General features: G+C 40.7%; 1 protein-coding gene across 2 annotated transcripts in view; it reads right to left on the minus strand.

Annotated features, from left to right (window-relative positions):
* Positions 1–17,633, minus strand: part of TPK1 (thiamin pyrophosphokinase 1) — a 702,648-nt gene that overhangs the window by 414,039 nt on the left and 270,976 nt on the right. For both annotated transcript variants that reach the window (XM_088461408.1, XM_088461407.1), the window contains exon 5: positions 3,893–3,988. In XM_088461408.1, the coding sequence (XP_088317534.1) occupies positions 3,893–3,988 (96 nt within the window). The remainder of the gene's footprint in view (positions 1–3,892; positions 3,989–17,633) is intronic.

The raw sequence follows: 17,633 nt of genomic DNA on the forward strand, positions 1-17,633 counted from the left end.
TATATTGCGTACAAATGATTATCGGCCGCACTGACTGGTTCGCGCATGCGTACTAAAAACCGTACGCATGCGCAGATGTGCGAACATCGCTCGGAACGAGCGTACTGCCGCTAGCGAGTGGCTCTGAATGAGGGCCATTGTTCTGAAAGGTGTGTAATCATAATTTGCTAACAAAGTAGCTTTCTCATTCTTGTTATTTTTATTGAAAAACTTTTGAAATGCTTATGACTAAAGCTGCATACACACACACGATTGAGTTAATGAACGATTTTAGTAAACGATTTTCTACCTTGAAAAAATGTAACTAAAATCGTTTACTAAAGTTGTTCATTTACGATGTTCATTTAAATGTAATGAACGATTTCTATGAACTACAAACGATTTTTGCATATTAACTTAATGAAAATCGTTGAGTTGACACGTCTGACTGAACTACAAACGTGAACGCGCATGAACAATAATCGTTCATCGTTTGACTCAGAAAGTGAACGATTATTTCAAACGATTATCGTTAAACAATATCGTTTAACGATAATCGTTAAAAAAATCGTTGTGTGTGTATGCACCTTAAAGCTGCATACACAAAGGATTTTTTGAACAATTATCGTTAAACGATATCATTTAACGATAATCGTTTGAAAAAATCATTCACTTTCTGAGTCAAACGATGAACGATTATCGTTCATGCGCGTTCATGTTTGTAGTTCAGTCAGACGTGTCAACTCAACGATTTTCATTAAGTTAATATGCAAAAATCGTTTGTAGTTAAAAAAAATCGTTCATTACACTTTAAAAAATCTGACAGATAATCTGACAGAAAATCATTCATAAAATCGTTGGTAACAAAATCGTTGTGTGTGTATGCAGCTTTACAATGTATTTAGCTGAATGGCTCTTAAGAATTACTGAATTATTTCCATATACTCTATTTTAGTCCATTTTTTTTTTAATACAAGAGGGTATTGCTAAATAGATAATAACCTATACTGTATACAAACATATATCATAGATTATTTTTCTGCTTGGCCTTTTAAAAAAAAAAAAAAAAAGTCGATCATCAAAAGACCCAGGCTGTTTCCCACTATACCACTGCTGTACAAAAACTTTTGTTTGAAAACGGGTTGTGTAGGGGCATCTTTACTACTGCAACTTAGTAAATCGTTAAAAGATTTTATGAGCCACTTTATCATGTCCTGTTCTATTTGGTAAGGAAAGGAAATTAATTTGTTTGGAAGGACTTAATAAACTGCCCCCGAATATCATAATTCAGTTTGAGACGTTTAAGGCATGTTTACACTGTACTTGGAATTTAGCAGTTTTGATTCTGCCTACAAATATTAACTGAAAATCCTTCAGAAATGTCAGATGATTTTGTAGAGCAGTCCATGAGGAGTGGAGCATCAGAATGATATGGATTGCAATATGAACAAGTACTTTACATGGTATTTGAAAACCACACATATTCACTCAGTGCCTCAAAATAGCTTCAATAGAGTTGGATAACAAAAGAGGGAAAAGAGAAGATCTCAGTATTTTGGAATGATAAAGTACAGATATCATGGACAGCCAACAGAGGACGTTTCATCATACTTGCTGACCTTTGGGCTGTCTGCTTCAGGAGGAGGCATCCAGGTGGTCACTGCTGGGAGCGGGGCTCGGTGGAGGCGGGTCTGGGGCCAACAGTGGGTGGGACTCGGTGGAGATGGGCTGGTTTGGAGTCGTCATAGTAGCCCCATCCCCCGCTGTGCAACACCGAGATTACCGGCATTGTGTAGCGGGGGAACAGAGCGAATTGCGTCATTGGCCACGGAAAGTCTCCCGGGGTCTTGGGGAAGAAGGCGGCCGTGGGGATGGGTGGCCCAAGACCCCAGGAGGCTTTCCTGGTGGTCGCGAGAGCCACCTGTTTTTTTGGATCCTCCTGGCCATTCTGAGAGAGTAGGCAAGTACGAGTTTAATTTAATGGATTTAAATGTGTAATACAAAAAGGAACATATATTCCGAAAAACCTAAAATCTATATTGGTATTCTAACTGGTGATTTTCTTCTGGCATGTAAAGAAATTAGTATGATTGAAAGCTGCAGTTCATGTGTACAGTACATTAAAGTGACCAGCCTCCTGACAATGTAGAAAGAAAACATCTTGGGATAATTCCAGATTAACAATATGTAGCAGTGGCAGCACCTACCTTAAATATAGAGGAGGTTGCCCGGCTGCTATTTATTTCTGGTGGCAGTGTCCATTGCGAAATGTGCGAACAATCTAACAGGGAGGCAGGGGCATGCACGCAAAACCCAGCTTCTAGGGACTGCATCCACTTTAGCCCCTAGAACCCAGGTAGTGCTAGCATACTCAACGCAGAACTGGCTTGTGGAGGGGGGGTTGGGCTGCAGCCTGCAGACTCTAGGCAAAATCTGCCACCGATATGAAGCATAAATAGATGGAAAGACAGAATTTGTGCATGTACTGTAGTTGTCTTCATTCATTTGCTCTCTCTGTACTTTGTAAATAACATTAAACATGACACTCAGTATGGGGTCTATTCATCATCACTTAATTTCTACAAAAGCAGGTGAAAATTTTAATTTTATCACAGATATCTCCTGCTTACCTTTCTCTCCTGGAATAGCCCGCTGTCCCCATACACTAGTATCACAGATATCTCCTGCTTACCTTTCTCTCCTGGAATGGCCCGCTGTCCCCATACCCTATCACAGATATCTCCTGCTTACCTTTCTCTCCAGGAATAGTCTGCTATCCCCATACACTAGTATCACAGATATCACCTGCTTACCTTTCTCTCCTGGAATGGCCCGCTGTCCCCATACACTAGTATCACAGATATCTCCTGCTTACCTTTCTCTCCCGGAATGGCCTGCTGTCCCCATACACTAGTATTACAGATATCTCCTGCTTACCTTTCTCTCCCGGAATGGCCCGCTGTCCCCATACACTAGTATCACAGATATCTCCTGCTTACCTTTCTCTCCCGGAATAGCCCGCTGTCCCCATACACTAGACAGAATTCATCAAGCTCCAAAAGTGCAATGTTATTGGAGCTTGACTGCGGGAACATTCATCATCTTCTGCAACCCGATCCTTCCCTATGGTATCCGCCCCTGTCCGGCTCTTTCCGCCGGACACCGGGGCTTTTGTGCACATGAGTGACCTGTAGGTCACTCAGGTGCTCTAGTTTCTCTGCTCCAAATGGAGCAGTGAAAGTATTCACTAGCATTAGTAGAGACAGTTGATTATCGGATAAGCTGTCTCCGCACCGGAGCAATGATGAATTGCTCTGGCGCTCACGTCGAGATGAAATGTTAATTATCGCGCTCTACTATCCTGACATGAAATTATTGATAAATTGCTGCAAAATTGTATTTCATTGCTTATGCGAAGATACATAAATAGGCCCCCAACTTTTTAACTAATGTTCATAATCAACGTGTAAGTGATCTGGTAGCAAGTTAGAATCCCAGATGCCATAGTGGAAGGTATCAGGAACAAGTCAAAATCAGTGTAGGTGGAAGCTAGCCAAAGTCATCTATGGGGTAAATAAGCAGAGACATAGACAAGGACGAGCCGGTTCTGTGCACAGGTAGTAATAGAATAGTAGAAATTGAAAAGAGAGATCATAATTCTAAATAATCAAACAAGCAAAATAATGAACTGCTTGGTTTAAATAGTCCAGTGCTTCATCTTAATGACCACTGATTAGGAATAAGTGAAGTGCTATGAGTGATTTCAAAATCCTTGGGAAAGTTTAAAGAACTACAGTTCAAAGTATAAATGTCTTGCGGCAGACAAGGAAAATTGACCAGCAACACATAATCCGAGGTTTGAGCCCCCAGAGAATCAATTCTTGGCACTTAGATATTAACATGTTATAATTACCTCGAGCTTATTCTTTTTTATTTTGTCTTGCAGGATTGAAAGGCACTTTGTGAAGTCTGTGAAGTCTTGGTCTGGTGTTTCAATTAGTTCACATCCCTATATTCATTAGAAAAGAAAAAAAATAAAATAAAATGCATTGTACTATGGGACAATGACTAGAAAATATTAAATATAGTACACACAATGGGAGTTATACTGAGATGGGTGTATGCCAGATTGCGTATGCCTATGTCCAAATGCAGATCGGATGCTTGTGCCTCCTGTCGAAGTCAAATAATTGGATGTAATTGTTTGCAATTATTATCTGACGATCTAGTCGCCTGTTGCCTGGTAAAGAGTAAATCAGACGCATGCTTTGCGTCGGCGCAATCCGATGTGCACAGATGCGTATATATATGTGTATATATATATATAACATTCAAGGTTTAGTCAAGTGTGTGAGAAACAGGTTCCATGCGTATGTCTGTGTGCGTTTGTATATATATATATATATATATATATATATTTACACATACGCACACACACACACACACACATATATATATATATATATATATATTGAGAAGCTCTGCATACAGATGCAATATGTCTGTTGCAATTGAAGTGTAACACAGAGACTGGTATGCTCAGAGGAAGTGTTCTGAATGCAGAGTTAAAAACCATTGTCAGAAACCTGCATATCTTTAGAAATTGTATGCCTTTTGTTCAATGCTAATGTAGTTAAGAGGAACTGACATTTGCACCCTAAATAAACCAAGGAAAGCTTTTGTTGAGCTATCAGACTTTGTGACTCCAACACACATCTGCTCACCTCCTCTGAGCAGAACAACCTTTTTTGTTAAATGACACCTTGGAATTTGGTCCAGGCAAGCTTAATGTCAAATATGCCAGAAATGGATAAAAGTTAGGGATACACACACACACATATATATATATATATATATATATCCATTACACATACTCTGATGCACATAACACACACAAACATATATGCATACACATAGACGCTCGTATGTGTATCCACTTGCATACACATAGACGCTCACATGCGTACTCACATATGTATAAAATGGTTCCCATTCACTACAGTTTATATTCAGAGTTATTTAAGGAATTGTGTAATGATTAAGATGTAATATGTGCTTAAAAGAGATCTAAGGTTCGGAATATAGTAGACAGGTCTTGTTTGGTATTATACTAAATCAATATTTATTTGCAGATATCCGGTTCTATTGGCTAGGAGATCGCATCATGCATCCGCAAGTTATGGATTATAGAGAGTTATTGGATAGCATGTTAACTAGTTCTTCGGCAGGAAAACTACACACAAAGAAGCTGTTGGAGACCTGAGCCATCCCTCTGATGACACCGTATGAACTAACCAATGAACGGAGTGACCTGAAGCAAGAACCAATGAGAATCTGTTATTATGTGCCTTTGTTGTCTCTGTAATCTGTACCGAATATAGGCTTGTGAGCTGGGGCAGTAGGCAGTCATTTTTCCATATCCTTGGGTGACGGTGACCGCAGATTCAGGATTGAAATACTGCATACTGGACCAGTGCGCACGCGTATGTATCGGCTTGTACCTTTGTATTTACTTGCTTTTTGCGCTAATTGTCTAGATCACAGCGCGTTATACTTTTCATTGAATAATATAGCTTTTTTGTGCTTTGGAACCACAATTAGATGGGAAAGCAATTATTTCTTATGCGACTTGTAGCGCTAAATAGCGACATTTAGGTATAGCGATTAAGGGGTATCAATACTCCTTACACTTAAAGTGATAGGACGGGGGAGGAAAGGGGTGTGGATACACAGATTGAGTTGAGAAACTGAGTGTTTGTATAATGGCAAACTGATGTAGCCCCACAAGCAGACACAGATATAGCTGTCAGTACACGTAACACATGAAAGTACCTTAGAGCCGATGAAAATACATGCTGATGATGATCACCGGCATTAGCTAACCACTGATTGGCTGATTGTATATTCACCACTGAAACACAAGTGCTATCTTCATTGATCGTGTCTATAATCATAATATTGTGGATGCATTTTAGTACAAATTTCTTGCTACTTTCATTCATACATGAGAAGCAAGACTATACGTGCTGTTTTATAAAGGTTTATTTTCTGATTTAAATGTTTTTGTGCTTACAGCTTGGTTATGTGTAAGTACGACTTACTCCCTGTATGGAACTGGATAAATTTTAAGATACCTCCATCTCAGCATATGGGAGTAAGGCACAGATTTGTCAACGAGTGATTTTCTTTTTAGCACTCGTTACTAAACTTACATGGTGCTCCAACCAATCAGCTCCTAACTCTCATTTTTTTTTAAACATGACAGTTAGGAGCTGAGTGGTTGGAGCACCATGTAAGTTTAGTAATGGGTGATAACAAGAATTTCACTCGTTGATAAATCTGGGCTTAAATGTATTATTTTTGTATGTGGCTTTTTAGAGTCTACTTCTGTGCGTAAAACTCAGCATGAGCCCCAATGTTCTTTAATAGTGCAGGTCCAAATGCATGCACTGTATTCTTTAGTTGTTCTAACAGATCAGTTTTTTTTTTTTTTTTTTAAACAGTTGACCTCATGCAGAACCAATAGCAAAAATGCCATATGTACACATATGCAGAGCCATGGACATCTTGAAATGTGTCCTGATCTGCATAGGCAACATAAGAGCTTAGCAGGAGCAAAAGATGTGCCTCAAGACAGGTATAAATGTGCACAGTTGCTAGTCTGAATAAGACCCATTTTTATGAACATACCATTGCTTAATGTTGTCTATGTGAGAACACCCCATCCCACCCACCCACCCCAGTTGTAAGGCTAAATGTACCTATAATGCATCCCCCCTCTACATGTATGTGCACAGAGTGAAAATACACAAAATATGCAACACGACTGGCATAGTGCTCTCTCTGCCAGGCCAACTTTCAGATCTAAGTTAGTTTTTGCTTTGCCTGCTGTATATAGTTTGAGTACTTACTAACCTACTTGGTGTGAGCATGTAATTTATCGAAAAACAGTTATCTTGAAAGCTGTTGTGCCGTCCCACCTGTCTGGCCAAGTGAAGAGTACACCTAGCCATTCCTTCTATGTTAAGGGCCAAAGTTAGCAAAAACTTTCACCGCAAGGCGGTGTCCTTATTTTCTGTTTCAAAAACATGGCAATACTAGGTAAGAGGCATGGATCATTTTGTAAAATATTAATCATCCCCCCATGTTTTTTTTAACTATTCTAAAGTATACTGGAGACTTAAGCTGAGTACACACCAAAAGATTTTCTAGCCAACTAGTTGATTGGTTAGAATGAAAATCTGGTAATGTTTGGGAGTAAATGATGATCAGCAATTTGCTCCTAAATACCAGAAAACAGATGAAAATGGTCATACAGACAGGTTTGTTAAATCTTTGATCCAAACAATTTGTTCAAACAACAGTTTTTGTCCATTTGCTGGCGTTTGGGAGCAAATTGCTGATTGTCATTTACTTTCATACGTTACCAGATTTTCATTCCAACCAATCAACTAGTTGGCTGGTTGGACAGAAAATCTTTAGGTGTGTACCCAACCTTCCAAACTGCTAACAGCTGCTCTGAAGTGTAAATACAGCTTTAGACATCTGTAAATATGACTGTTTATATATACATAACTAGCGGCCCACTTTCGCACGGGAGTAATTTGAATTTACAGCGATAGTCTTTTTTAACCAAGGTCTTATAAAACTGCCTTACAAGTTTTTCCGTTAGTTTTGACGTGACATGCAAAAGAGCCATGTAAAGTTGTCAGAGCAAAACAGTCTCCACTTAGGTCAACTCCCAGTGGCATCACAAGGGGGGTGTGGGCCACATCCGGGTGTCACATGCCAAGGGGTGGCACCAAAGTGCCGACTCCTCCTCAGTTACAGGAGCTGTAGCACTCCTGAGACAGTGAGGGAGCAGGCACTGCACAAAGACTAGTCCACATCTCCAGGACCCCCCAGAGTGACTAAAATGGAGGTTCGGGTCGCAGTGGCCACGCCCTTTGCCAGTGAGACCACGCCCCTACCATGAGGCCACACCCCATTTTGCCTGCATGCACAACAATTCTATACGCACCAGGTGTCACCACGGGGAGGGACACCACTGAACTCCAGCCACGAGTCTGCCCCTGTGCTTTATTTATTGTCATGCCAAAGCAGACTCTTACCAGGAATTTCATTTCAAATTAAATATTTGTTTTTCCCATAAAGATTTGCTTTTCACATAAATGAAATAAAAAAGGTAATGCAAGTGAAAAACTGAAAATCGGATAATACGTATCAATCTGTACATGGTATAAAATAAAGTGCATCATTGTGATATATCTTTAATGGTTTAGGCAGTGTAAGCCAAGAAAGTTTTTATGTCCATTTTTTTTAATTGACTTTCTTCACTAAAATCGTCCCCGCTCGGCTCCCCTTTGTCACACATTTATGTGTCATACAGCTAAACCTTCCTCGACAAATGCTCTATAGAATATTGAAAACTGCATCAAAATCCATCCAGTGGTTCTCAAGATTAGCCCGATCAAACAGACAGATGCCTACCAGGGACTTTATTTTATTTTTATGTACAGATACACAAAAAATTTAAATACAGAAACACCCAAAACAAATATATTTATAGTATTATATTCAGACTATCTTAAAAAAATAGATTACTGAATAGGCATACTATATATGGCTCTGAGAAATCATCAATGCAAGAGTCCTGGCAGAACCTATGTACAGTACAGTGAATTTTCCTAGCTTACAGAACCATACCATACTTGTGCCCAATATGTGCTTGTTAACTGATTTGAAACTTTTAAACAGAGTTAAGCAATATTTTGAATATGTTGACCATTAAAAAGATGTTTTATTCTAAAAATAAATCATTACCTTTTTCATTAACTTTCTTCTGTTACTGCCATCCTTTTAAAACGTGCACCCCCATTTTTGCATGAAAAAGATATCTGATAAAATGTGAATCTTAACACCGAATTTCTTAAGTATCCTAACCCTAACCCTCCCTCTAAGCCTAACCCACATTTCCTGTAGCCTAACCCCAACCCTTCCCTCCCGCAGCCTAATCCTAACCCTCCCTTAGTGCCTAAACCTAATAGTTACCATCGGAATGTCAGCAGTCAGGATTCTGGAGAAGGGATTCCGACGCCGTGATTCTGACCGACGGGATGACGACTACATCTCCAATTAACTGTGTATGCATTCAAACCTGCACTATTAAAGAACATCTGGGTAATCCAGGCAGCTTGACAATGTGATGTGCATTTCATTTATTCATTGGGAATTGTTCCTTTGTATATCGGGGGAGGGGTGCATGCTGAATCGATTACTGCGCCATGCCACCCGCCAAGGGCGGACTGGCCAACTTGCACTTCTGGTAAATGCCAGAAGAGGTGATGGCTTGATGGCGCCTGAAGGCCTGGCCGAACAGCTCCACCTCTTGGCACTCTGATAGGCCAGCACGATGAGACAGGGGAATGCTGCATGGCCATGTGCCATGACTCACGTCATACCCATATGATATGAAGCAACACCCTTGTAATACATGGCCATGTCCATTATTTCCAGTGCGCTCGCACAATACAAAAGTCGGGGTTGATTCTTACCCATGGTCCATCTTTGCCCCACGCACATTTTCACCTGACTTTCCCCTCACTATTGCTTCTTGCTTATTTTTTGACTACCTCCACGCTGCCTATTTGTTGACTACCTCCACACTGTCTATTTGTTGACTACCTCCACGGTGCGTATTTGTTGACTACCTCCATGCTGCCTATTTGTTGACTACCTCCTCGCTGCCTATTTGCTGACTACCTCCACAATGCCTATTTGTTGACTACCTCCACGCTGCCTATTTGCTGACTACCTCCACGCTGCCTATTTGTTGACTACCTTCACGCTGCCTATTTGTTGACTACCTCCACGCTGCCTATTTGTTGACTACCTCCACGCTGCCTATTTGTTGACTACCTCCACGCTGCCTATTTGACTTTGCTTTGAATACTCTAATGATTTTGTATTTAACTGCTTGCACTTGATCGGATTATGCTACTGAATATTGGTCCTGTTCCTTATTCACCTCTTGAGGCTTGTGTACAAGCCATGGCAAACTACAAATACCAATAAGAATATCAATCTTTAAGCAAAGTGTGCAGGATTCATGCCTCTTGTGCATCCAAAATACAAAGGAAGGGGAAAACTAAAAGACAGATGTTAAATGAACCATACAAATTCTGTAACTCATATTAAAACTTACCTTTTAATGTTTGTAATGTGACATTTTAATTATGTTTTTCTATACACTAAGAGTAACAGACAGAAGTACAGAAAAAAAAGTAAGAAATTACCTACTGTATATGTCACATATATGGAAACATAATATAGATGTTTATAACACAGCATCCATTAAACATGTATATTGTAAAGATTTGCTATGTGACTTCTTAAAAGGAACATACCCATTACAACTTACAAGATACTGTACCAGCATCAAGTTATTGTTTAATAATCACAAATTCTGAGCAGTGTGTGATATACCCAGGGAGTGGGACTCAGAGCTGAAAGAGATACTTTTTAATAGATATCACTGAATTGAAAATTCAACACCAATTATGTTTTGTTATGCACTCGTTCAGCTATTAATTCTATACTGCTCCAGAATCTTTTTCAGTCTTCATTTGAAATGGCGTGTCTGATATTGTTCAAATAAGTGATGATAACTCCGAGATGTACAGTGTGAACTATTCAAGATATGCAGAAAATTATACACTAGCGTGGATCACAAGATAACAATCAAAGGGACTCTAAGTACAAAAAATATGTTATCAAAAACTTGCCCAATTCAATTCAGTGGACAAAATCTCCCTTCTATTTTTGGAGCGAAACATGCTTTATAAATCACTTTTGTCTATGAATCCTACAATTGTTGAACTGTCATCGTAACATATTTGCCCATGATTTTCCAGAATATATGCAGAATGTTGTACTTTTTGTAGCATGATAGTTTGAAATGTCCATCTATTTTGTTATTCATAAAAAGCATTATTAAATGATTTTGTTTTGTAATTGCCATCCTGAGATGACAATATTAGAACAGGTATTGCAGTGATACTTGATAAATAGGCTTTGAGTATGGGAGCCTTCGTCTGCAAAGCTACCGCTTTCGGGAACAATGCAATTTGTCATGAAATAGTCTCCCTTTTAGGCCTAATAAACTTGACTGGGCTTCAAAAAAAGATCTTTGTGAAAAATCACAACTTGTTGGTCTAAAAATGCCTGTTTTATACTTGAATTAAATAGAATTAAAGTAACTGTACATTTTATTGTAGGTTTTAGGGGCACATTTATCACAATCCGCATCTCGGATGCGGACTGGCTGTGATAAATTCGCCCAATATCGCAATGCGATATTTGAATACATCACAAGGATGTATCAAAAATCGCATGCAGTTTTCACAAAAAAAACAGTGAGAAGGTGTCCACGCAAGAGCTGTCGGCTCACCTATGCCCCCCCTTCGATCACCTTCCCCCCCCACCCAGCGACTCCCCCACCCCTATTCAGCTTACACTTACCGGCACAGTGATTGGTTCTCCGCATACTTGCCTACACTCCCGGATGTCGCGGGAGGCTCCCGATTTTTCAGGTAGCCCCCCCGTACCACCGGAAGTCTAGGCAGGTCTCCAGCATCTTGCCCACTTCCTAGTGAAGCGGACAGAATGGGGAGATTTAATGGGGCATTTGCGGGTCTGTAGAGAGGGGGCAGGGCTAAATTGCACAAATCATGTTGTTTAGCCCCACCCCTGATGGGCGGACCCAGGAACCGGCCAGCAGCAGCTCTCCTGGAGAGAGACTCTTCAAAGTCGGTAATTATGGTTTTCCCGTGAGCTCCTCTCTCCAGTCGGCTGCTCTCCGGGCTTTTAAACTGTGGATTGTGCAGCAGCTCACCAGGGTCGCAATTGAGGAGCCTGGAGATCAGCTGGCTGGAGCCCCAGAGGACTTCACCGGAGCACCAATCACCGGTCCCTGGATGCAGTGTTTGGGTGTTTTTTATTAACTAATTTGTTTTCAATAATCAGCTTGTGGTCTATTTAGACCGCACAGATGCTCACAGGGACCCGTCTGTCAGAGCAGAGCAAAAGTCAGGGAACCGGGGGAAATTCCCAAGAACGCCATCTGAAAATTATCATAGAGCTTTCCCCGGTATTTTTTTTTACAATTTTAAGTAAATTTCAGGCAGATCACACTTCCCATTACAAGTATAGGAAATGCGATCTGCTTACTAAAAATATGTGAATTGTGGTCTTTTCTCTTGGGTCTACCAATTACAACACTAGACACAATCACCAGTAAGCAGGTGGTTCAAATATTGAATACAGCCAGATGCCTCGTTGCACTGTATTGGAAATGTTTGGAAACTCCTCCTCTTCGCCTAGTTATTGATAAAATCTGGTACCTGGCGAGTATGGAGAAGATCACTGCATATCTTAATAATAGATCCTTTCGTTTCCTACAGATTTGGAATCCATGGTACAATTTTCAAAACCCTTCACATAACTCCCATCTGCCGGGAGTCTTGCCTGCCTTTCAGGGGGGGCCAGGAGCTGCACCCAATTGTCTGGAGGCCCCCGGCAAAATCGGGAGGGTAGGCAAGCCTGTGTTACACCAGCTGGGTCCTCCCCTCCTCCCCCCCCTCTCCGTTTCTTCTTTCTCTCCCTTTTCTCCCTCTCTACTTTTTTTTTTTTCCTTTCTTCCACCTTTTTTACTGCAGCTAATTTTAATCAGTTATCTGTAATATATTGTTATGCTATATACGATTGTCTAAGGTTGTTAATGATACCGTTGTTTTACTTCTAATATATACTCCAAATGTATATCTCACTTACAATGTTCTCTTATTCTCATGGAAAATCTTATGTTGCAACTGTATTTTAAATAAAAAGAAACTATTTAAAAAATAAATACATATATATATATATATATACACACACACACACACACACACACACAGTGGGGTAAAAAGGTATTTGGACAGCCATCGATTGTGCAAGTTGTTGCACTTTAAAAGATGAGAGAGGTCTGTTATTTCTATCATAGGTACACTTCAACTGTGAGAGACAGAATCAGAACCAAAAATCCGGAAATCACATTCTATGATTTTTAAACAATTTATTTGTATATTCTTGCGGAAAATAAATATTTGGACAACCAAAAAGTTTAACTCAATACTTTGTAAGGTAACCTCGGTTGGCAATTACAGAGGTCAAACATTTCCTGTAGTTCTTGACCAGGTTTGCACACACTGCAGCATGTATTTTGGCCCACTCTTCAATGCAGATCTTCTCTAGATGTGTCATGTTTTGGGGCTGTCACCGGGCAACACGGACTTTCAACTCCCTGTACAGATTTTCTATTGTGTTGAGGTCTGGAGACTGGCTAGGTCAATCAAGGACCTTGAAATGCTTCTTACGGAGCAACTCCTTAGTTGCCCGGGCAGTGTGTTTGGGGTCATTGTCATGCTGGAAGACCCAGTCACGTTGCATCTACTGTACAATGCTCTTACTGAGGGAAGGAGGTTTCCCCAAAATGTCACGATACATGTCCCCATTCATTCTCTCTGTAATACGGATCAGTCATCCTGTCCCCTTTGCAGAAAAGCATCCCCAAAGCATGATGTTTCCACCCCCATGCTTCACATAGGGTATTGTATTTTTGGGATGCCACTCATCATTCTTCTCCCTCCAAACACGGCGTGTGGAGTTTATACCAAAAAGTTCTATTTTGGTCTCATCTGACCACATAACATTCTCCCAATCCTCCTCTGGATCATCCAGATGGTTACGGGCAAACTTTAGACGGGCCTGGACATGTGCTGGCTTAAGCAGGGGGACCTTTCGGGAAGTACAGGATTTGAATCCATGACGACGTAGTGTGTTACTAATGGTAACCTTTGTGACTGTGGTCCCAGCTTTCTTGAGGTCACTGACCAGGTCCCCCCATGTAGTTCTGGGCTGATCCCTCACCGATCATTGATACCCCACGAGGTGAGATCTTGCATGGATCCCCTGGTCGAGGGAGATTGTCAGTGATCTTGTATTTCTTCCATTTTTTTATTTTAGTTGAGTAATTTTTTTATTAAGAAATTTTGCATATACAAAACAAGAACATAAAAATAATAAATAAAATAAAATAAAAAAAAATTACCAGCAACATATACAGTTAATAATGACATAAAGAAGCAAATTGCTATACAATCACATAAAATATGTGAAATAATATCAAATATATGGAACAAGTGGAGATTTGCATAACATTAATATACCAGAAACATTATCCCATCCAGACCTGTTATACAGAACTCAGACAGATTAACTTGGGGAAGCATATCTTGAATCTAGCCAACCGGCCCAAATCTTTTCATATTTAGATTCTGCCTTTCGTGTTATATACATATAACGTTCATGTTGCACAGTTAGAGCAACCAAGGACACCCAAGCCTGGAAGTCAGGACCAATAGGGGCCATCCAAAGTCTTGCTATACAAACTTTAGCTAATACACATAAATTTATCGCACATTGCAATTTATATTTATCTAAAAAATCATCGTCTATAATCCCAAGGCAACAGAATCTTGGAGTAAGGATGGAATGACAAATACCGGTATCAGATACCGCACTGAGGACCCGACTCCAAAATAATTGCACCTTAGGACATTCCCATAGCAAATGCCAAAAGGTACCAGAGGCTGTACCACACTTTGGGCAAACATCCGAAGCCCTCCCTCCAAACTTCACCAACCGGGCTGGTGTGAAATAGGTTCTATGAAGTAGAAATAGCTGAATCTGCTGAAACCGAATAGAGGCAGTAGATACACGGGGACAAGCAAGTGCTCCACTCCATTCGTCATCAGTGAGACCACCCAACTCCAATTCCCAACACTGTTTCAAATGAGACAAATCAGAAGCATGATGATATGTTATCAAAAATGAATATAAACAGGAGAGTGTCCGTTTAGGGCCTAAATGTACAAGAAAAGATTTTAAGGGTGAGTGTTGCAATGAGAGAGTCTTACTAGCAAATTGGGTATTCAGTGCATGGCGAAGCTGTAAATACCTAAAAAAATAAGTAGATGGGAGTTTAAATTCGTTCACCAGCTGAATAAGAGATTTAAGAATCCCATCTTGATACAGCTGATTAATCGTAATAATACCTTTACTACCCCAAATCTCTCTGGCATTAAGAGAAGAAAGTTCTGACAGCTGTCGGGAGCCCCAAAGAGATGTATCTGGGTCAATCTCACTAAATTGTATTAGTGCATGAGCAGCACGCCAAATTCTCAAAGCCTGCAAAACTAAAGGGGGACCGTTACGAGTGAGCGAAGCACTGAGGAGAGCTTGTAGGGGTGTATGTCCCGCTGACACCTGAGAAACTAACAGAGCCGGAAGGGAGTCAACTGAACTGTCCTGCACCCACAGCCGCAGATGAGCCAGTTGCGCTGCATAATAATAGTATTGAAAATGGGGAAGTGCTAATCCTACTGAAGTCCTTGACCTAGTAAGTACATCCAACTTTATTCAAGACCGTTTATCTAACCAAATCAGGGAAGAAATTATACTGTTCAGTTTCCGAAACAATGATTTAGGAAGATAAATTGGGGCTTGTTGAAAAATATATAAAAACTTAGGTTGCACTATCATTTTAATTAAATTGACCTGTCCTGTTACTGTCAGGGGAAGTTTGCGCCAGATTTTAATCCTATCTTTCAAATATGAAAACAGAGGCAAAATATTCAGACGAGAATAATCCTCCATAATATTAGATACCCAAATACCCAAATATTTAAAGGAGTCAACCCAACGTAGAGGTAGGGAAATTAATGGGTTAACAGGAAGGCGTCCTCTAAGGGGGAGAATGGAGGATTTGTCCCAATTAATGGCAAGGCCAGAATAATTACTAAACCTGTCTATCACCTGCAGAACCAGGGGCATAGCAGTCACGTAGTTCTGGAGGAATAATAGCATGTCATCTGCATATAAAGCTATTGTATCCATCCTGGTACCCAGAGTAAGGCCAGCGATATCAGGATGTGTACGCAGAAGACACGCCAGTGGCTCAATAGCTAAAGCAAATAGGCTCGGAGACAAGGGACATCCCTGCCTAGTACCTCTGGACAATGCAAATGAGGGCGAAATGAAACCATTCACAGAGATGCGAGCAGTTGGCCTGCAATACAGCAACTGAACCCATCTCAGAAATACTGGACCCACACCCATACATCTCATGACCTCCCACAGGAAGGGCCACTCCACTGAATCAAATGCTTTTGCTGCATCTAGAGAGACTACTACAGAGGAGGACCCTCCACTATGAGAAGCCTGGAGATGAGAATAAAGACGCCTGATATTAATAGATGTCGACTGTCCCGGCATAAAGCCAGTCTGATCTGGATGTACAATCTTAGCAATAACCTGATTAAGACGGATTGATAGAATTTTAGCGAGTATTTTTGCATCCGTGGATATTAATGAAATCGGACGGTATGCATCGGGAAATTTAGGGTCCTTCCCAGATTTTGGTATCACAATAATGATGGCTTCAGACATGGAAGCTGGAAACACACCTTTATCATATAGATTATTAAAGAGTTCTAAAAGTTGCGGTATAAATAGACCAGCATGTTTCTTGTAAACCTCCAAGGGGATACCATCAGAACCAGGAGACTTACCACCTGGGAAGGAGTTGATAGCAATCTCGACCTCTTCTAGTGTAAGCGGGGCATCTAAAAAGGACCTTTCCTCATGAGCCAAATGTGGGAGACCAATTGCTGCCACATAGGACATCAGATCAGCCGGAGTGCAAGACAGTCTAGAGCTATAAATATTTTTATAAAAGTTAAGAAAGGTGTCAGCAATGTCAGAGGTGTTGGAAACCAGTAACCCATCTGCAGTAAATATTTCATGGACAGCTGTGGAGGGACGGTCAGCATGGACTAAATGAGCTAAAAAACTGCCTGTCTTATCTGCAGACATATAGTGGGAATGAGACTGGAACAACAGCTGGCGGGTATACCTATCAGTAAGATGGGTAGTCCAAGCAGACTGAGCCGCCAACCATCGGACTCGAGTCTCTTCAAGCCTATTTTGTAAATATTCAGACTCCAGTGAACGGCAAGTATTCTCAAGTTCAACCTCCTTCTCTCTATAACACTTTTTAAGGTCAGCAACCCGCTTAAGCAAAGTCCCTCGCATAAAGGCCTTAAATGCATCCCAAATTACGTCAATTGGAGCCGAGCCAGCATTATCAATAAAAAAGCTCCTCCAAGCCTCTTCAAGTTCCGAACCTGCCCCCATCTGCAGAAGCCAGGAGGGATGTAACTTCCATAATATCTGCCCTCTTGGACATTCAGGTCCACATTCAATATAAGGGGAGAGTGATCTGATATACCCCTTGTCTTATACTCCGCACCAGATATTTTGGGAATCAAACTAGGGGAGACTAGAGCCAAATCAATTCTGGAGAACGAGCAATAAGAGGAGGAAAAACAGGAATATTGTTGCGTCCCCGGATGCTTCATCCTCCAGGCATCTACCCATCCCAAACCAGCCACAAATTTAGCAAATCCACTCTCACCCCCCACTAGACCAGTCGTATGGACCTCATGCCATTTATCTAAAAGGGGATTCAGATAGTTGTTAAAATCACCTAAACA

This window comes from Taudactylus pleione, unplaced genomic scaffold, assembly GCF_031769625.1.
Source record: "Taudactylus pleione unplaced genomic scaffold, aTauple2 ptg001044l, whole genome shotgun sequence".
Classification (NCBI taxonomy): domain Eukaryota; kingdom Metazoa; phylum Chordata; class Amphibia; order Anura; family Myobatrachidae; genus Taudactylus; species Taudactylus pleione.